This window comes from Anolis carolinensis, chromosome 6 (assembly GCF_035594765.1).
Source record: "Anolis carolinensis isolate JA03-04 chromosome 6, rAnoCar3.1.pri, whole genome shotgun sequence".
NCBI lineage: Eukaryota > Metazoa > Chordata > Lepidosauria > Squamata > Dactyloidae > Anolis > Anolis carolinensis.
Genome location: NC_085846.1, coordinates 15778342 through 15800635, shown reverse-complemented (window position 1 = coordinate 15800635; position 22294 = coordinate 15778342). Strand labels below are relative to the sequence as shown.

The window sequence follows — 22294 nt, the reverse complement described above, 5'->3', positions numbered from 1 at the left end:
GTCCATTAGTGACTATACTACTATGATTTAGAAAACAACATAGAGACACTGTTGGAGAGGTATGGGTGTTGTGTCACTGTTCATTCTATGAGGATCCTTCAAGTATCTCCATCAAGGAAACCCAGACTTCTTCTGTTGATTGGGCTGGGAGAGTATTGGCATTTCCAAGGGTATCATTCTCTTTTCCTCAGCATACATAGTGTAAAATTATTTTTGTTTGTTTGTTTAGAGCAAGCAGCACAATGATGCATTCACAATGCAATCCCTTTAGGGTTAATATCCAGAAAAACCGTAGTGTTCAGGAAAGGTTTAAAGAGCAAGTAAGGAAGAACACTTTATGCACTCATGCTCGCCACATGACCTTGGAGGTGTCTACAGATGACGGATCTTTGGCTTAGAAATGCAGATGAGCACAAATTACCTTCACCTTTACTATGGAAGAAATATACAGCAATGGAAAGAGTAATATACAAATTAAGAACTACATGTGGGGAGATAATGGAAAAATGGTGGAACTGATGCGGTGTGTGTTCAACTTCCTGGTGTGAATGGGAAGTGAGAGAGGTTCCATTATAGCATAATTGCACAATTGTAACTTCCAGTTTTGTAAAAAAAAAAAAAAAACACTAAAAAAAACCCAACAACAATAACCTCAAATCATTAAAGGAAGGTGAGAGGTGTAAATGGTATTGTCATATTTCAAGTGTGAGAAAGCAAACACGAGAATTAACACCTCTGAAGCACAAAAGCAGTGATGCTCAAAAGACAACATTGTTTTTCCGCTGCCTTTCTGAGTACAAGAAAAGTGGTTTTCAAAGAGAATGACCTGAAACAACTGACTACTGTAGTGTGATAAACATCTTCGATATGAGCCTTTCCTCACCCTAGCGAGAGGTGATGAGGATTGATTTTGAGCCCTTCTGCAAGCAAAGCGTGCGCTCTCCCACTTCTCCACTACAGCTGCTCCAGTTAAGCAACAACTTAAAGAGTAATTAAGAGGGCATAAAAACATTCTGCAGTAGACAAAATCAATACCCTTTCTCTTCTTATTAACATTCCATTAAGAGGTACCCAATAGCAATGGAGAGGCAGAACACACAGGCTTCAAAACAAGATGAGAAAGAAAGACAATGTCCTTGTGAAATGGAAGGGTCAACAAGAAGAGATTTGTATTGTTCAAGGCTTTCATGGCTGGAATCACTGGTTGCTTTGAATTTTCCGAGCTGTATGGCCATGTTCCAGAAGCATTCTCTCCTGATGTTTCACCCACATCTATGGCAGGCATCCTCAGAGGTTGTGAGGTCTGTTGGAAACTAGGCAAGTGAGATTTATATATCTATGGAATGTTCAGGGTGGGGGAAAGGATTGCCCCAGGCAGGAAGCAGCAAGGTCTAGAAGCTGCAAGGCTTTTCAATGCTAATCAAGGTGGCCAATTGGAACATTCATACTTGCCTCAAACAGACAAGAGTTCTTTTTCCCACCCACTGGACTGGCTGACTAGTGTCATTTTCCAAAGTACAATGTACACCACTGTCCAGGTACAAATCATAATGGTCAAAGATGAGGATCTTAATCTTAGGTTCCAACTCATAGTGTATCAGAACCAAGCACTAAAGAAACATGGTAAATCTCTGGTGGTAGGTTCACATAGGTCAGGAGTCCTCAAACTTTTTAAGAATGGTTACTCAGACTGTTGGGGGGCTGGACTATAGTTTGAAAAAAACATGAACAAATTCCTGTACACTGCACATATCTTATTTGTACTGCAAAAAAAAAAAAACCCACGAAACAACAATACCATGTTTAAAATGAAGAACAATTTTAACCAATATAAACTCGCTCGTATTTCAGTAGGAAGTGTGAGCCTGCTTTTGGCTGATGAAATAGTCAAGTTAATTAAGACTGTTGTTGTGTTTCAGACTTAAAGCTACGCTGAGACTAAAGTTTAGGGCGGGGGCCAAATAAATGACCCTGGGTGGCCACATCTGACCCACAGACCTTAATTTGGGGACCCCTGACCTAGGTGATCCAACATAATAACATTGGTGTGGTATTTCAAACAAATGGAAGTTCATAGGATTTGTTAGTAGAATGTTTTAGTTGAATATAGTTTTGTTACTGTTTTCTAGTCTATATCATGGGCTGTCAGAATCTATTTGTAGGAAAGACAGGATTAATATGCTGCCCCTCTATTCTGCCTTGGTTGGACCACACCTGGAATATTGTGTCCAATTCCTGGCATCGCAATTGGAGGGAGATGTTGACAAGCTGGAATGTGTCCAGAGGAGGGCAACTAAAATGATCAAGGGTCTAGAGAACAAGCCCTATGAGGAGTGGCTTAAAGAGCTGGGCATGTTTAGCCTCAGAAGAGAAGGCTGAGAGGAGACATGATAAGAGCCATGTATAAATATGTGAGAGGAAGTCATAGGGAGGAGGGAGCAAGCTTGTTTTCTGCTGCCCTGGAGACTAGGATGCGGAACAACGGCTTCAAACTACAGGAAAGGAGATTCCACCTGAACATTAGGAAGAACTTCCTCACTGTGAGAGCTGTTCAGCAGTGGAACTCTCTGCCCCAGAGTGTGGTGGAGGCTCCTTCTTAGGAGCCTTTGAAGCAGAGGCTGGATAGCCATCTGTCAGGGGTGCTTTGAATGCGATTTTCCTGCTTCTTGGCAGGGGGTTGGACTGGATGGATCTTGAGGTTTCTTCCAACTCTAGGATTCTATGATTCTAATATTGTCATTCATGACAATGTTGACAGGCAAAATGGAATAACTGCATGGACTATATTGTATGCTTCTTAGTATCATTTTCTAATTCTACATTTTGTGTACTGAATCATAGCTAGTCCCAGAGAATTCTAAGAAATATAGTTGTGTAGTTGGTGAACTATAGTCCTCAAATTATAATCCTCAAGTGTGGGGAGGAATCCATCTATGTACTTTGAATTGTTTTGTCTCTAAAGAAGAATATTTAAAATATTCTAAAGAAAATGCATATCCACAAGAAAGGAATTGGGACAGCTGCTGGAAAGACAGTCGTGAAGCATAAAGCTCAAGCATTGAAGGGGGGAGTTAATTTGCAGCAGGGTAGTCTGAAAATACAAAATTCAAGGAGAAAAGTAATTCATAGATTACCAAAGTTGAAACTGAAGTGGTAAAGGAAGAAGAGATGGGGAAAAGGTGAAATAAAGTACCACACCAGAAGAAAAACCGCCAGAATGACAGTATAGGGAGAGAAATGGGTGGATAGTCAGAGGAACAGTGGAGGAACACAGAGAGAGGAGAATGGAAAACATTAGGAGAAACCAGAATGTCAAGAACGACCTTAATGTCCCCAAGCAACAACCCAAACCACAAGCAATGCAGGACAAAACAATGGATGCTGATCAAGATGTGGAAGAATCATGAGAAAAACATCATAACTGATGGGTTTTACAGCAGCTTTGAAGTCATTTGGGGGAATTAAAATGACCCAAGAGTTTACGCAACAGATTTTGGGAGTTGTGATCTAGAAAGTCACTTTTTTGAGTTCTGGATCTTCTTGGGAGGCAACCATGGGCGTCACAAATTTGTTGGCATGTGCCAGGGAGGACTCACCAATAGTCAGAGTAAGGAAGCTTAAGGCGTGGCTTGGCCAGTTTCATCTGCTGCTCCTTGACGACAAAAGTCAGCACTTCCTCATCGGAGAGGTGCCGGTAAGGCTGGGAGCCAAATTCAAAGAGCTCCCAGATGGTCACTCCCATCGACCTGGCCAAGAAAGCAAACAGAGAGATCAAAACAGATAAAAGGGTAACTTTCCACTCCAATCAGTTGTAGTAGCAGAAAGGAATACTAAAGGTGTTGTCTTGTAAACTTCCAGTAGAAATTGATGATAGAATCATGCAGAAGTCTTAAAGAGAACACTTTTCTAGGCATCACTAGGTCTGCCTGCATGATTCAATGCTATTATTAAATGCTCTTCACAAACTGTACTCAACCTGCTTGTGTAATAAGCAAGTCTAAGGAACACTTTTTAAAGTTTTCAAGTGGATTCAGGTTGGAAGCCTATTATTGTGACTACAGTACGTTGGTTCCAGCCCCAGACCAGTTGGAGGATGGCGTGATTAAGGATTTTGCTATGCAATTGTGTGTGGCAGAAGGGAATCTTTGGAACTCACCAAACATTGCTCTCCTTGGTTTGATCCACAACAATGACGTTTCCATGCATCTCATCCAACAACTCTGGAGCGACCCAACGCAAAGGGATCCAGAGCCTGTCCGGAGTGATGTAATAGTCTTCCTATTAAATGCAAATAGAAAACGGTGCTGAAGCAGATCCTCCAAAACCAGAACTGATCATCTGTACGTTCCAAGGTTTCACAGGTGACAGGGTAAGGATTTAACACCTATAGAATCTCATGGCATGGCCAGTCCATACCTTGTAATTGTTGTGCGATAGGCCATAGTCTCCAACCCTCACTGTGAGGTCAGAAGTCAGTAAGCAGTTCCGAAGTGCCAGATCACTGCAAAGGGATAGTGATTCCTCAATTAGAGTGAAGATGGGGTGCAAAGAGAATGAACAGGCTATTTTTACAAGCTTTTACTCTCATAAACACTCCAATGGGAAAACAGAAGGAACAGGCTGCTTTTTGTTAGATATTTGTATTTATTTTTCTTCCACCCTTCCTCCAACATGCTATATGTCATCCCCTCTCAATGTGATTGACAGAGAGTGACTCCCTGCAAAAGGAATGAGAAACCATAGAAGGCAATCTGGGCTTACTAAGAAACAAATTATTATTATTATTATTATTATTATTATTATTGACACAAAGACATAGTATGACACAGCAAACAAGATATATATGCTGGATTTTGTATCACAAAATCACAAGGCAAACACTATTTTTATTATTATTATTATTATTATTATTATTATTATTATTATTATTATTATTACAGTAGAGTCTCACTTATCCAACATAAACTGGCCGGCAGAACATTGGATAAGCAAAAATGTTGGATAATAAAGAGGGATTAAGGAAAAGCCTATTAAACGTCAATTTTTTTTTCTTTCTCTTGTGTCACCGGAGTAACCGGAGTTGCTTCTGGAGTGAGAGAATTGGCCGTCTGCAAGGACGTTACCCAGGGGACGCCCGGATGTTTTGGTGTTTTACCATCCTTGTGGGAGGCTTCTCTCATGTCCCCGCATGGAGCTGCAGCTGATAGAGGGAGCTCATCTGCGCTCTCCCCAGGTGGGATTCGAACCTGGCAGCTTTCAGGTCAGCAACCCAACCTTCAAGTCATGAGGCTTTTATCCCCTAGGCCACCGGAGGCTCCTAACATCAAATTACATTATGTTTTTTGGTGCTTAATTTGTAAAATCATAACGTCAAATTACATTATGATTTTACAAATTAAGCACCAAAAAACATCATGTTTTACAACAAATCGACAGAAAAAGTAGTCCAAAACATGGTAACGTTATGTAGTAATTACTGTATTTATGCATTTAGCACCAAAGCATCGCATTATATTGAAAACATTGACTACAAAAACATATGGCTACTAACAAATTGACTACAAAAAAGATAGAATTGCAAAAAATTAACTTACAGTAGCAAGATTGTCAGAAATTAAATCCATAAAAAGTTCAATCCTTGCTGCCTAGAGAAACAGCTGTGGATCAGGGCAGGAGGCAAACTGTGTTGGATAATCCAGAACATTGGATAAGCAAATGTTGGATAAGTGAGACTCTACTGTATTATTATTATTATTATTATTATTATTATTATTATTATTATTATTATTATTATATCTGCCAGGCTCCAAAGAGAGGCCCTTGAAGACCTCCAAAGTCCTTATCCAGCTTTACCACTAACCAAATGAACATAATTTAGCTCCTAGGGTTATCATTATCCTGGGACATAAATGGATAAATAAACAAAGACATCAAAATCCACTTTCATTGGGAAATTCTGAATGTAATTTCCCCAGAATATATTTATATGAAGGTCTACATTTCCCTCCAGAGGAACACTGGAGTCTTCATCGCAAACACTTGGAGCCCTACCTGTGGATGTAGTTGTTTTTATGCAAGTGCAATACTCCCAGTGTGATCTCATAGGCCATGCGCTGCAGTGTGCTCAGGTCCCGGGTTAGCAAATCCGGGGTCATCCCATCTGCTTTGCGTTGAGCTCGAAGGTAACGCTTCAAATCTCCCTGGAGACACATGGGAGGAGAAGATGGGACAATGAAATTAGCTAAAAGAACACAACCTTTTCAGTAAATCCCAGAACCGAACCTTACTACCAAAACCTAATACCTTACTACCTAATGGAGAGTTCATCTACACTGTAGAATGCAATTTGACACCACTTAAATTACCACAGCTCAATGTGATGGAATCCTGGGAGTTATAGTTTAGAAGGTATTTAGCCTTCACTGCCAAAGAGTGCTAATGCTTCACCAAACTACAACCCTCAGGATTCCACAGAATTAAGCCATGGCAGTTAAAGGAGTGTCAAACTGCATCAATTCTACAGTGTAGATGCAGTGAAGAAGGAAATTAAGACATTTCTTTCTTACCATAGTTCTATCCACACTATCTATCAGATTGTTAATGTGATTATATTATGAAACCCAATCAGAAGATGGGACCTACTCTGAGTAGACAATTTATATATTGAATCAATAAAATCTAACCACACAACCCACCCAAATTCACACTCTTTTTATAGCTCAGTATGCAGGAGCCTGCCAGTATGGTGACTGCATAAGGCCTGGGCCAGGCTCCTTTGGTGGATTTTCAGATCACACATTTTTTAAAAATAAGACCTGTAAGTATGCAAAAATGCGTAGGCAGTACCCAGTTACTATTTAAACCTACTGTTGACATTTGATATTCTGCCAGTCAAGCACTAGAATCAAGGACAGATGCTATGCCCTCGTTTCAATTATTTTATGGTAGAGCTGTGGTGGTGCAATGGGTTAAACCCTTGTGACGGCTGAACTGCTGACCTGAAGGTTGGGTTCCTGTCTGTCAGCTATAGCTTGTGGGGACATGAAAGAAGCCTCCCAGCAGGATGGTAACACATCCGGGAGCCTCCTGGGCAACATCTCTGTAGACAACCAATTCTCTCACGCCACAAGCAACTTGCAGTATGTTCTCAAGTCGCTTCTGACACGATAAAAATTATTTTATTTTATAAATAATTTTATATTATAGATATTTGAATACTTCCAATATACTAAGCCATTCCATTTGGGTTCTGGCTGTTCTGCTGAACTCTACCTGCCTCCCTTTTCCTGATTTCCATTGATAATTCCCAACTACAGGATTGTTTGAAATAATCTCATGATTTTCCTCCTCAATCCTCTCCCTTCACTTCTCTTAATAGGATGCTTGAGTAAAACTATTAACAAGATCAACAACATGTTCAAGGATGTGTGTAGTTCATATATTTATTTCACTAACGCATTTATTTCACTCAAACTTTCCTCCTCAATCCTCTCCCTTCACTTCTCTTAAAAGGATGCTTGAGTAAAACTATTAACAAGAACATGTTCAAGGATGTGTGTGGTTCATATGTTTATTTCACTAACACATTTGGCCTAAATTGAAAATTGAAGGAAAATTAAAATGATCTAACCTAGAGATAGCCACAAAACCTAAGGGAAGGTAAATTATTATTATTACTATGGTTACTTCTGATAAAAGACCACTGTTAAGAGAAGCACTGAAGACAGAGAATTACTTATTTTTGTAGACCCAGAGAACCTAAACATATGAAAGGAAACAGAATAACATTGTAGAAATATATTATATTTTTCTAGTATTAAAGTTTAATGCAGCTGGGTTGCTGTGAGTTTTCTGTGCTGTATGGCCATGTTCCAGAAGCATTCTCTCCTGACGTTTCACTCACACCAATGCAGATGTGAATGAAACATCAGGAGAGAATGTTTCTGGAACATGGCCATACAGCATGGAAAACTCACAGCAACCTAGTGATTCTGGCCATGAAAGCCTTCGACAACACATTTAATGCAGCTGTTTCTCCTTTGAACATAGTAACTTTAACTACTACACAAGAATAATTCCATATTTGAGAGTGGTGAAAAATGCCTGGAGGCAGTTGAGTTGTATATTATTGAACAATCTTTCATAATCATAAAGTCTAAAAACAAAATGGAATATAAAAAGGGGTATTTCAAAAGTTTATTAGTATATTTCCATTGGAAAGCTCCCTCTCTTGGAAGGACTGCTCAAATATAAGTCAATTTTAAAGAATAAGAACAATATAATAAGAATATTGTTATTGCTATTATTATCACACAACACAATTATAACATTGTGATTCCATTTTAAGTGTCATAGCTGCATCCTATGGAATATTTGGGTTTAGTGAGACGCTAGAGTTGTCTTGCTGGCAGTTTTCATATATACAGTTGGCCCTGATTCTGCTTCCATCAATGGCCTGAAAATATTCCCTACCCCTAAAAAATTCCGTAACATCAAACCTTGATTTTACCTTTTTATATAACGTACATAAATGTACAGTAGAGTCTCACTTATCCAACATAAACGGGCCAGCAGAACGTTGGATAAGCAAATACGTTGGATAATAAGGAGAGATTAAGGAAAAGCCTATTAAACATCAAATTAGGTTATGATTTTACAAATTAAGCACCAAAACATCATGTTAGACAACAAATTTGGCAGAAAAAGTAGTTCAATACGCAGTAATGCTATGTAGTAATTACTGTATTTATGAATTTAGCACCAAAATATCACGATATATTGAAAACATTGACTACAAAAATGCGTTGGATAATCCAGAACGTTGGATAAGTGAGACTCTACTGTATTTCACTATTGTCTATAATGGAACTTGAGTGCCCATGGACTTTTTATATCAATGGGTGGACCTAGAAACAATCTATAGTGGATACCAATGACACAGATATAGATATAGATACATGTACACATATGCATATACATATGTATGCATGTATGGATGTGCATGTATGTATGCATGCGCACACATATATCTCTAGTCCGTGTGTGTGTGTGTGTGTGTGTGTATGGCCAATCCAAGTAGAAGTGGTGAGTGGGAATATAACAAGGAATTTTTCTTCCACAAACAAATGTGAAATTGTGAGAATGGTTCTCTCGCCTTCATTTATTTTGGCTCACATCTACTCACCAGTTGGCAGAATTCCATGATAAGCAAGTAAGGAATGGTCTCTGTGCAAAGGCCGAGGCACTGCAATATATTTGGATGTTGGAGGCTTCTTGAGAGCAAGGAATAGTTCGAGAGAGGCAGGAAAAGGGGGAGAAAAAAATAAAAAGGTTTGGCACAATTCATCCCAAAAACAAGACAAGTTTTTTGGGGGGGCTTCTGCTTCTTAAGAACCAAAGTGTATCACAAACAGAAACACTGTGCAATCTATGACTTCCACACATTACTTTGCCAAGCACCATCTCCTAGTATCTCATCAAGAATGGTTGAAAGAGTGTAATTTTGTCTCACTAATTCCTCAATGCAATGAATAGAAAAGTCAAACTTGGCTAAATAAATATTTAATATATGGGACAGAAACGTATTAACTGAAGGGGGGGGGGCATAAACAAAACTAAATGTAACATGTTTGCCTGGATCTTCCTTTGTAGAATCCTTCTGAAAAATTCTAGCTGACCAAATAAGTAATCTGAATGCTTTTAAACAAAATATAAACAGTCTCAATATTCAGACTATGATAGTACACACAATGAAATCTGTTTCTGTATGCATGCACACATTTGAACTTTTGGAAGCTATCATACAGAGCAGAGCACTTGCAATGTATTCCTTTTTGAATAATAGAAAAAAAACTATCACATTATGGCTACAACATTATAGGGAATATAATTTCTTTTGCAATATGACTGTGTGTTATTTTTATTGTTGCAGAGGATGTAATCAAACTACTTAGGTATATTTTTATCACAGTCAAGTGACCTGTAGTAATCGGATATTTAAATAATTAAAAATAACTGCTTAAGTTATTTTTGCACAATGAAAATGTAAATGGTTAATTTTTTAAACTGTAGAGATACTAGTAACTATTTTTTTGGAAATCTTGGAAATGCAACTCCAACTAAATAGTCTTTAAAATTAAATGCCAGTTTCAGTGGATACCATTATTTGAGATGTCTAACTTGGCATTACAACAGTATGTTGTAACAATATCCCAGGGCCTATATTAATAAGATATAATGTTATTTTGGGTTGTTTTAGCTTTCTTCTCCTCCTTACCGATAGGGCTGGGCCTCCGATATGAATTTTCTCTGTTCCAGTGGCCCGGCATTCACCCGTAACTCCTTCACCACCACCTGTGCAGGGGTGAAATCGGAGAATATTTCACCCAGAATTACCTATGAAACAGAAGAAATGGAGATAGCTGTGAAAATCTGCTCCCAGGTTATGCACAAAGACCAGCTACATGCCTCATCTCTCACCAGGTCTTAAAGGGCTATATAGTCTATCAGTAACTTCAAAGCCCTAGACTTACAAATAATAATGATGATGATGATGATGATTATTATTATTATTATTATTATTTGATACACAACAAGATTAGTTCACAGCAAACAAGATCACTATACTGGCTTTAGTATTCGATCACATGTCGGACACATCCCAAGTATCTAAAACTATGTGATGTATCAGAGAATAATGTTTGCAGATCCATGGTGGGTGGCCTTTTGCAGCTGACAGATGGTAATGTTGTCAGCACTGACAGTTTTTAAGTGCAGGCCAGGGTCTTTAGTCACTGCACCCAGTGTGCCGATCACTACTGGGGCCACCTTTACTGGCTTGTGCCAAAGTCTATGCAGTTTGATCTTTAAATAATAATAATAATAATAATAATAATAATAATAATAATAATAGGTATTGTTTTTGTTTATGTTTATTTATACCCTGCTTTTTATGTCCACAAAGGAGACTCAAATAAAAAATAGCTTGGTTCTTGGGTACCTGAAAGGATGTCTCTAACCACATGAGGAGCTAAAGTGGAAAGCGCTAGACACAACAAGAAGGCAAATCAGGTTCTCAAAAGTGACTGGGTTTTTTAAAAGCCTAATGCATTTTAGAAATAAAATTGGTCCTTCTAAGGTAAGATAATTTGAAAGACGTCTTACTCACTTTTCCAAACCAGCCATTTCCAATCTCCTGCAAGTAACTGAGGTGTTGTCTGCTTAGTCCCAGGTGCTTCACCAGATCTACAAGGATACAATTATTTCAGTAAATAAAATCAAAAGCTAGCCCAAGGCTCCAGTTTAAACCCATACCTTTTAGGTCCCCATGCCCTAAATTTACTAGACAAAATTGTGTTGAGAGATATATTAGGCAAGCTTAAGAAGACCCTGAAAGCCAAAACACATAAAGTATGTTTACACTGCAAATGGAAATCATTTTCAGATCAGTGCAACTGTTTTGGGAACCAATCAAGAACCCTTGATTGGTAGTTCTCTGAGTATATCCCGTTAAATGTTCTTAGCAGGCCCTTAAAATTGAAATTACAGGTTTCTGTGGGAGTAGCCACTAATGTTAGATGACTTCCCATGTCTGTAAAAATATGAGGTTAACATGCAATGGTCAGAATTGAAGCAGGAGTGGTTTGGGGATAGGTTTCCTGGATGCTTTAAGGATGAGACTGAATTATCTGAAATGAAACTGTGTTTAGAGGGTCCCGGATTACTGAATTATCCAGTGAGATGAGAACCCCCCCCCTCCATCATGTCCAAATGGTTTTGACCACAGTTCAAAAAATACAGCCTCAAGACCACTAGTGAAGAATTATGGGACTTGTGAAAAATATCTAAAGGATGCCATTTAATTTCAATCAGGGGTAGATCACAGCAGGGAGACAGAAGAGAAGACAGATTTATAAGTCAAGAAACACTATGAAGCAGAGGCAAAAATTGCCATATTGAAATAAAAAATACATATGATTAAGAAAGGAAAAGAATGAGTTAGCCAGAATTCTGCAATAATATGTGGCAAGTAAAGAGCAAACTATTCACGTTATACGTAATTAGCAGTTTCATTCTAAAATGCCGTTGGTTTGCCACTCTGTTTTTCCACACAAAATATGAAGGGTTTTCACTGCAAAGGTGCCACAGTTTAGACTGGCATTACCAACAGAAAATTATGACCAAGGAGTGGCTGTCACTATAGCCAGCCCTTCACATTTGTGGACTTCACTTTTGCAGATTTGATTATTCATGGGTTTTATAAATATGGTCTCTCTCAGAATCTCTAGATCTTCCACTGTGCCTCTATGGTCAACTAGGTTCTCCGGCACAACTTTAGCAGGGGCCCTGTGCTCCTAATCCCAGAAAATGTGGACGGCTGACTGTACCTTTTTATTATCTCTAATGAACGAGACTCATGTGGTAGATGGGATTTAGGATGATTAGCACCATCTCCTCTCCTCCCAAAAAAATCTTACCAGTTTTGGGCATCTGTTGGTTAGAGGATGGGAGCGAGACCTCGGAGAGTGGCAGAATGTAGACATCTGGGATAGACTGAGAAGAGGATGTCTCCTCTGCAGGTGGTGTGTACTCTCCAGAATATTCTTCTCCATCTGGGTTCTCAAATTCCTAGTAGGAATCAGAGGTGAGGGTAAGGTTGCCTGAATCCAAATTGGCATATTTTTACATTACACCCCAATCCGTTCTCTGAGATAATACCTCAAAATCTTGTCACCCTTCAATATATGAACCCTCTTGCACCCAAGTCAGTCTTGAGATCAACCAAGAGATTGTTTGATGTAGCTTTATTTAATAAATGGAATGCAAACCATTCTCTCTTTTATTTTAACACAGAGTTAAGGATAAAAATAAATGCCTCATGATTCTAGAGAAAATATGTCACGCCCACTTTACAGCTCCACAACCTGGCTTACCTTAAACCCCACGTCGCCCCGCTTGCAGCAAAGGCAGGTGAGGAGGAGGAAGATAAATGCCAGCAAGCCTGAGCAGGAAATGAGGACCACGGCATAGGGAGGGGCCAGAGGATGGGATAATCCATCTGGAGGGAAAGCAAGAAATGGAAGACAGTCATTCAACCATAGGTGCCATCAACAGTCCATTGGATGATACTGGGGGAATCCCAAAGAAGCTGAAACTGGGGGGCATCCAGTAGAATTCACAGAAGAAACTGGAAACATGTCTTAAGATACTTTAAAGATTATTACTTTACTAATCCTGAAGTCTTTGTACCAGTAAAATAACCATTTTAAAGCTTCTTGAGATGGGTCTCCAGCTTTCTCAACTAGCAGGAGTGGGCTTGAAAAGTCACAACAAACAAATAAGAACTTTATTGAAACCAGTTGAAGCGTCTCACTGTGGTGCTTAGGAAAGGTACTTTGATCACCCAGAACTCACAGACTTCCCCGGATGCAATAGCCAAGACCACTTTCAAATTTCCCAGAACCCAACACAATTGAAATGCAGATCATGCTATGAAAGTTTGTAAACTTGGGTTGCCAAATATTGATAGACATCAATTTCCAGCCACCATGATAGACTCTGGGAATTGTAGCCCAAAATTAGGCAACCCAAGTTTGGTAACAGTTGTGTTTGAGGATGAAAGATAGGTGTCAAGGAACAGATGTTTTTCATGACCAGGATATGTCCAAGGCCTATGTGCTTTCAACATATTTGTCGAATGTGTGACATTCTCCAACTTCATTTATTCCTCAGCAGATCTTTTTTTTATTATGGCCAATACATTTCTGCACTAAAACAAAGATCCCTTTCTTCAGTACTTAGAACAAACAATACTTCAATACTTAGCACAAACATTTCTTCATCCTTTTCCTTCATAGCCTTCTTCTGTTACCTATCTTCCTGCCCATAGAACTCCTATTTCCTCCTCCTTCTACACACAGTATTCCATCTAAACATTATCTCCATCTACCAAGGCCAGGCTAATCCCAGGTTTGCGGGTATCCTGGGGCAGATGCCTTCTTTCCCCATCCTGATGCAACCAGGAAAATGAAAATATTAATTGTAGACATAGATAAGTAACCCTCTACTTGTTCTCTACTGAGTAACAAGTTAAACCCCATCACCCATCCCCACATTATGCTCCCCTCCAATAAGTTGACCATACATTGGGCAGCTTTGGGAGCATGATATGATGCTCAACCAAACATTCACAGAGCATCAAATTCCTGAGTAGGGCATGTCCAGCAACCACTATCAACAGTCTTATCCCAGAAAACCTTTTAGACCCAAAATATAATCAAAGCCCTGCAAAATATAATAAGCCCTGCAAAGAGGAGATTCCTGAATATATTGCACAAGATTTCCCTAGCCTAAAGTGATACATTTTAATATATTGGTTTTATGGTTCCCGTCCCCTTGATCTGGTCATGTAAGTGTGATTATTGTTATAATTGTATTATTTTACTTTGTTTAATAATGTGTATTATGTTGTTATGTAATGGTTGTGTTTGCTTTTATGACTGTAAACCGCCCTGAGTTCCATCCGGGAGATAGGGCGGTATATAAATAAAGCATTATTATTATTATTATTATTATTATTATTATTATTATTATTATTATTATTATTATTGGCATTCTGGATAGTGTGGAGACATAAAAAGAGGGCAGAGCTTCCATACCTTTAATAATTCTATGGAAGAGGGAATTTTGGCAGACATGTCTCATCATGAAAGCTTCAATGGCAGAAAATTCCTTTTTCGTGAAGTTATTAAAGGCACAAGAGTCCTGTCTTATCTCACTTGTGGCCAGCCTACTTCTAGCATACTCAACACAGCAGCCACCACATGTGAACATCCACTTTTTGTGAACAGATTATTACTGTAGGGTTTTATTTTATATGTGGAAAAATATGTCAGAAATAGAAAGGCTACCTGGATTGGGGCAGGCAGGGTGGGGTGGGGGGCTGGAATAGGCCACAGATCCCTGTTGCAAAGCTTTGAAACATTCCTTTTTTGGACACATCTGAATATGCTCAGGATGGTTTTAGCACTCAGTCCAAAATTATCTGTACTCAGAGGAGGTCCAACCATAAGGCGAAATAGGCATTTGCCTGTGGCGCCATCGTCCCGGGGGCACCATCGTCCTGGGAGGAGGGCACCACTCTCCACCTCCTTCTCTTTCGGGCCTTCCAGCGGCCGCGCTGGGCCTTCCGGCCAGTGCAGACCCACCTTCGCACCACGCAAGCCCACCTTTGGGGCCTTCAGAGATTGTGAGGTCTGTAGGAACTTGGAAGCTAGGTATGTGGGGTTTATATATCTGTAGAAGGTCCAGGGTGGGAGAAAGAACTTTTCTTTGAAGCAGGTGTGAATGTTGTAATTAATCACCTTGATTAGCATTTAATGGCCCTGTGGCTTCAAGGCCTGGCTTCTTCTTGCCTGGGAGAATCTTTTTTTGGGAGGAGTTAGCTGTCCCTGATTGTTTATTGTCTGGATTTCTTCTGTTTTCAGAGTGTTGTTCTTTATTTATTGTCCTGATTTTAGAGGTTTTTTTTTTAATACTGAGGGCCATCTGGGTTATCTAAGTCCACACTGCCCTATATCCCTGTTCAATGTTTAGTGCTAAATTTGCAAATATAGTAATCCCTACATAACATTACCATGTATTGAACTGCTTTTTCTATTGATTTGTTATAAAACATGATGTTTTGGTGCTTAATTTTTAAAATCATAATGTAATTTGATGTTTTATAGGCTTTTCCTTTATACTTCCTTATTATCCAACATTTTCGCTTATCCAACGCTTTTATTTTTCAGTGATTGGTTTGGGGGGGGGCGCCAAAATTCTGTTCGCCTACACTTGAAAAATACCTAGGGCCAGCTCTGTCTGTACTATTTGTTACATCAGAGCACCTAAATCAGACATGGGCAAATTTCAGCCCTCCAGGTGTTTTGGCCTTCAACTCCCACAATTCCAATTGTGGGAGTTGAAGTCCAAAACACCTGGCGGGCCGAAGTTTGCCCATGCCTGATCTAAACCAATAGCACTTCTACATGTCCAGACTACATTATGGTATCACAGCATATATAGGAAGGGATATGTAAAGGAGATATAAAGAGAAAATTATAGAAAATCATGTAGAGACACAAAAAGTAAATAAAAGACTTATAAATTAGAAGAAAATCTTTGAGATGTGAGAAGTGGGATAACAAGCTTCTGAAATATCCAGCAATAAAACGAGCCTCATAAACTACCTTGTTAAGACCAGGATTAAATATATTTATTCTCCCCTTCTTCCTTCTCAGGCTCCATCTACACTAACATATAATCCAGTTTCTGAATCCAGAGTAGACAGTTCAGAGCAGATAATCTAGATTCAGAATCTGGATTATATGGCAGTGTAGATCCAGCCTGAGGCAGATCTCATGGTTTATTTGGCTTCTAATCTTTCAAGGTTTCAAAATTCAATGTGTGGAAAACTAATTGTTTTGTTTGTTGTTGACAACAAAAATCTTGCTGGATCCAATCAAAAGTGGTCGATTTGGTCTAATAACCTTTTTCACATAAGGGCTAACCAGGTTATAGCCAAGCAAAAGCTGCTCTGAGTATCTTTTAAGACAGAAAAAGTGGCATATAAATAACAACAACAACAACAATGCCCACAAGCCCTGCTTCCCAGTCTGAAATTTGGGTGCACACACAGATAACACACATGCTACATAAAAGCTCTATGAGGAAGGTCTCAATTGTCATCATTCTACAGTTAAGGCTGAAAAATGATGACTTGCACAAAGGTAATTCGAAAGTTCATGGCAGTGCTGAAGGGGTTTATCCTACATCATCCACATCCATTTTCATTACTCTACACTAACATCTGGGCCATGTTGTTTTCACATCACCAACACACCTCTCTCTGCAGATCCATGCCTCCACAAAAACAATCCGAGTCCACACACACCTATGCCTTCCATCCCATAATCAAAACAAGTCATCTATCTATCTTCTCCAAACCATTATGAGACCCTTCTCCATGGTTTGTGATACCAAGCTCTTCCTGTACCCCAACATTCCTTCTCTAGAAGGGCATAGGTTTTGTGAACCCAGAAACACCCACCCACTAGATCTGTATGCCAATCGAGGCCCCTTCCCTTTTCTCAGATGGTTGTCAGGCCAAACACTGCCTCACGCAATGACACTCTCTCTCAATATTCAACAGACTTCCCAAGCTCAGACCTCACACCCACCTTCTTTCTCCACCTTGTTTTCTTCATGAGCAAATATTATCCCTGGATGTCTGGTATCATGCTCTAATTATAGAAACAACCATCAATATGCAAGGGAAGGAACTGCCCCCCCCCATCCACCACCACCACAATAACATGTATTCCTATCCCTTGGAGCCCTTTGGATTTGCTCAGATCCCACCACCACCACTGATGGGAGGGTCAGGATGGAAAAGCCAACAACAACCAGCAAAACGCCACAGCCAGCAATACGTATCTGACAAAAAATCTGCAATGATTAATTTGCTCTGTGCAGGAATCCCAGCCTACCCTGGAGAATGCAATTTATAACCCAGACGACACCACACCAATTTTCACATCTGGGGATGCTTTTTTAGGGGGGGAGGAGGACCCATGTCTGTCACCACCAAACCCAGACTACACAAAAGGGGGATTTGGGAATTTGGAAGGTAACCCATCCCACAAACAGGTGGTCACAGATGGTGTGGAGAAGCATCGGAGGTAAAGCCGAGAAGGACCAAGGCGGCTCCATGGAAGGACGCCCTGCCAACTCACCATTTTCCGAAGGCGCTGCCAAAGCTTTCTCAGGGTTGAAATACGACATGGACGCAGCCAGAAGAAGGAAGGGGCCTTGTCTTAGCATCTTAGGGGGGAGTCGAGAAAATCATGGATCAGGAAGGAGGAGAGGCAAGCGGGGAAAGGGGGGTCTCAAAAGGCAGGTGTCACTAGGAGGGATTGGGAGGGGGTCCAAGATAGCAGCCACCCAACCAAGCAGAGAATGGAAAGAAAAAGGGGGAAATGATGGGGTTCAGTCAGCCATCAGAAAAGATAGAGTGGAGCAGAAGAGGCCAGGAACAATGGTACCCAAAGGAGAGGGTCGGCAGCATCCTTAAAATGATGTGCGACAGCCAGGCTTGCTGGCGTTGCCGCTGCTACCTGGACCTCATCCTCCGGCATCTTTCCTCATTGCCTGAAGGAGGGGAAGGGAGAGGAAAGGGAAAAGGGAAATAAATAAATTCAGGGAGGCCTGGAACAGGGGAGGAGGCGGGGGGGGGGGGCAAGAGAAATCGAAGGTGGCTGAACTGGAGACAAGGATGGTGAAGAAAAGGGGGGTGAGATTGTAACAATAGGTGGTCTCAGGAATTGGGGAGAGAGAGGAAGGAATGCAAAGAAGCAGATGTATAGGGAAGAGGGAGGGGTGGGGAAGAGGTGAACCTAAAAAAAAATCCAAGTGAAGGAAGGAAGGAAGGGGGAAAGGGGGGAAGAGAGAAATGGGGGGGAAAGACGGTTGGGTATATATCCCCCCCCTCCTTTTCCGATCCTTGCTGTCTGGGTAGGAGAGAAATTGATGGAGATGAAAGCCCTCCCACCCAGCTCTGTGTGTTGATTGGGCAAGAGGGATGTCACTTCAGGCTTAAGGGAGGAGGATGCAGGAATGGATGGAAAAGGGGGGATGTTGTCACCATGGAAACCTGCTCCTGGGTAGCAGCATTGGCAGCAATAGCAAAGGAGAAGGATGGTGAGCGCACTAGGAAAGGATGGAGCCATTAGAAGAAGGGTTCAGAAACCTGCGGGGGAAATGGGGCTGGGTATTTTGCACGTGGGCCATGCTATACGCGCAGCAGGCATTATCCAGATCCAGCGTCCTCTTGCACAAACACACTTGAATAAACAGCATCCCCTCTTCCGCTCTCTCTCACACACAACTTATAATAGGTCATGCACAATATTTCATGCCTGCAGAAATAGTCACACATAGACGGATCCTGAGTGTCATCCTATTAACCTACTTATTTCTGTATATATATATTTTTTACAAGATTGGTGCCATGCTTTTGAACCCCAACACAGATGAGGAGAAAGAAAGAATTGAAATTATATGGGTTTAAGAAATCATTAATATAGAACTAAACTCAACTCATAGGGATAAAGCAACGGCATTATGTCAAAGATCCAAATTTGTCACATGAAATCAAATGGAAACAACACGAGGGAGGAAAAACCTTCATTCCTTTTTTAAAAGAAGGAATTTATAAGCATGACATCAAGGGTCTGTGGAAGAAATTCCACTTGTCAGTGGCAACTACTGTAAAGACTTTATTTATTTTTCGTGTCAGAAGCGAATCGAGTGTACAGTTATAATGTATTTGAAAACACAAAGTTAAAAACTTGGCATTATACTAAATGTCCTTTGACCAGTAGCTGGCCACTTGGAGTGACTCTGGTGTTGCTATAAGAGGGTCCTCCATTGTGCATGTGGCAGGGCTCAGACTGCATTGTAATAGGTGGCCTGTGGTTTGATCTTCTCCACACTTGCATGTCGTGGATTCCACTTTGTGGCCCCATTTCTTAAGGTTGGCTCTGCATTTTATGGTGCCAGAGCACAGTCTGTTCAGTGCCTTCCAAGTCTCCCAGTCTTCTGTGTGCCCAGGGGGAGTCTCTTATTCGGTCTCAGCCACCGATTGAGGTTCCGGGTTTTAGCCTGCCACTGTTGGACTCTTGCTTGCTGAGGTGTTCCTGCGAGTATCTCTGTAGATCTCACAAAACTATTTCCTGATTTAAAGTGTTGGCGTACTGGATGATATCCGAACAGGGGATGGACCGGCGATGTCACTGCCTTGGTCCTTATTGGCTGCCACTTCCCGGTGGGTGTCAGGTGGTGCAATACTGGCTAAACAGTATAATTTTTCCAGTGGTATAGGGCATAGATAGCCTGTGATAATGTGGCATGTCTCATTAAGCACCACACCCACTGTTTTAACGTGGTGAGATGTATTCCACACTGGGCATGCGTATTCAGCAGCAGAGTAGCCAAGTGCAAGGGCAGATGTCTTCACTGTGTCTGGTTGTGATCCCCAGGTTGTGCCAGTCAGCTTTCAGATGATCTTAGTTCTAGCACCCACCTTTTGCTTGATAGTAAAGCAGTGCTTCTGCATGGTCCAGGATTACTCCCAAGTATTTTGATGTGCTGCAATGCTCCAGTGGGATTCCTTCCCAGGTAATCCTCAGAGCTCGAGATGCTTGTCTGTTCTTAAGGTGAAAAGCACACACCTGTGTTTTAGATGGATTAAGAATCAGCTGGTTTTTCCTGTAATAGGCAGTAAGAGCACCTAAAGCTTCAGAGGGCTTCTGTTCAACCATTTCAAAGCTCCCTGCTTGGGCAGTGATGGCACGATCATCGGCATAGAAGAAACACTCTGTCCCTTCTGGCAGTGGCTGATTATTTGTGTAAATGTTAGACTCTGATCCTCATTAATAACAACTTTAAAGATATCCAAACTGCACAATTATAGCAGTTTGATACCACTTTAACTGTGGTGGCTCCATGTTATAGGATCCTGGGTTTTGTAGGTTTTTGAGGGATTTAGAATTTTTTGCTAGAGAGAGAACACTAGAGTGGTCTCTCCCAAACTACAGATCCCGGGATTTGATAGACAGAGCCATGGTAGTTAAACGGCTATATTTGTGCAGATGGATTTTCCTTTTAATTTTCCAACATTGAAAATTCTGCATCAGACAGGTGTTTTGAATTGTATCACCCTAATATTACATAATTGGACCATAATTGGACACCTCACCAACACATATACATGCAAGAAGAGAATAGGATTGGGCTCTCTAGCTACATCCCTGACAGTGATGCACCCATGGGCCACAATCCTTGGCAGCCACGTATTCAACAATAATATGAAATGGGGCCCGAAAGCATATTGACAGATGTATCAATCTTACTTGAAAGCAGTTAACTTTTAATCATGAATTTTGATTTACATGCCTTTGCTGTTACATGTTAATTTTGTATCCGTGTTTGGTGTGTATTTTATATTGGTGTGTCTTTATCTATATATTGTGTTATGTTAATATGCTTTGACTTCGTTGTACCTTGCCTCGAACCAACAAGAGAGGTGGGTAATAAATAAAATTTATTATTATTATTATTATTATTATTATTATTATTCAATCTCTAAACATATTAATTCAAGACATTTGTGTGGGTAGAACCAGCATAGTTTGAGTGTTGGATTAGGATTCTGGAGACGAGGCTTTGAATAGCTGCTTGGCCATGAAACCTTCTGAGACACCTTGGGCAAGTTGTACTTTCTCAGCCTCAGATGAGAGCACAGTAAATACTCCTCTGAACAAATTCTGCCAAGAAAACCCCATGATTGGGCCATGTTAAGGCTGTCATAAGTCAGAAATGACTTGGGAGCACACAACCAAAAAGCCACGTGGGTATTTTTTAGGGATAGGTATGTTGATTTGGGAATAATGGGAATGATATTCCAAAAAAGTTAATTTTTCCAAGTTATAGTTCAGACAACCCACAGGAAAAAAACATGATTTCATTTGATAGAACATAATGATGCAATGCCACTGTCATATTGGCTAGTGGATTATAAAAGCTGTTATTGTAAAAGTTAACTTTTCTGAAGTCTCTTCCTCCAGTCCAAAATTAATACTCTCATCAGTATGCATGAGATAATGTGTTTGGGCAATACTGTGAAAGAGAATGACACTTGGATTCAAATCCCGCCTCACCTACAAATCTCATATTTGATGGGTTTAGATCAGTCATCAGAAGGATCAAATGAGGTGATAAAGTACTGCCTGAGCTTGTGGGATTATATGAGGAAAATGTGATGAATAAATAAATAAAAATTTAAAGAGATATCATAGCCGAACATGTCTACTGGGTTGCTGTGAGTTTTCCGGGCTGTATGGCCATGTTCCAGAAGCATGTTCCCGAAGCACATCTATGGCAGGCATCTTCAGAGGTTCTACGATCTGTTGGAAACTAGGCAAGTGGGGTTTATACATATATCTGTGGAATGTCTAGGGTGTGAGAAAGAACTCTTGTCTGTTTGAGGCAAGTGTGAATGTAATTGATCACCTTGATTAGCACTGAATAGCCTTTCAGCTTCAAAGCTTGGCTAGTTCCTGCCTAGAGGGATCCTTTGTTGGGAGGTGAATGTTTCTTGTCTGGAGCATGTCTACCTCTATGATAAAAAAATGTCCCACAGTACTAATACTAATACATTTTATTGTTGCATAGAGTTACACTTGGACTGTACATT

The 22294-nt window shown here is 40.4% G+C and overlaps 1 protein-coding gene across 2 annotated transcripts in view; it reads right to left on the bottom strand.

The window, feature by feature from the left end:
- The window catches only part of lmtk3 (lemur tyrosine kinase 3), a 36609-nt gene extending 18036 nt beyond the window's left edge, over window positions 1–18573 (bottom strand). The window contains exons 1-10 of one of the 2 annotated variants that reach the window (XM_003225859.4): window positions 17775–18573; window positions 12933–13057; window positions 12477–12627; window positions 11168–11244; window positions 10277–10395; window positions 9185–9272; window positions 6052–6200; window positions 4417–4501; window positions 4157–4278; window positions 3597–3746 (exon numbers count right to left, since the gene is read on the bottom strand). In XM_003225859.4, the coding sequence (XP_003225907.1) occupies window positions 3597–3746; window positions 4157–4278; window positions 4417–4501; window positions 6052–6200; window positions 9185–9272; window positions 10277–10395; window positions 11168–11244; window positions 12477–12627; window positions 12933–13057; window positions 17775–17862 (1154 nt within the window). In that variant the 5' untranslated portion in view covers window positions 17863–18573. The remainder of the gene's footprint in view (window positions 1–3596; window positions 3747–4156; window positions 4279–4416; window positions 4502–6051; window positions 6201–9184; window positions 9273–10276; window positions 10396–11167; window positions 11245–12476; window positions 12628–12932; window positions 13058–17774) is intronic. The other variant, XM_016996498.2, reaches the window with a different exon arrangement.
- Between the last annotated feature and the right edge of the window lie 3721 nt (window positions 18574–22294).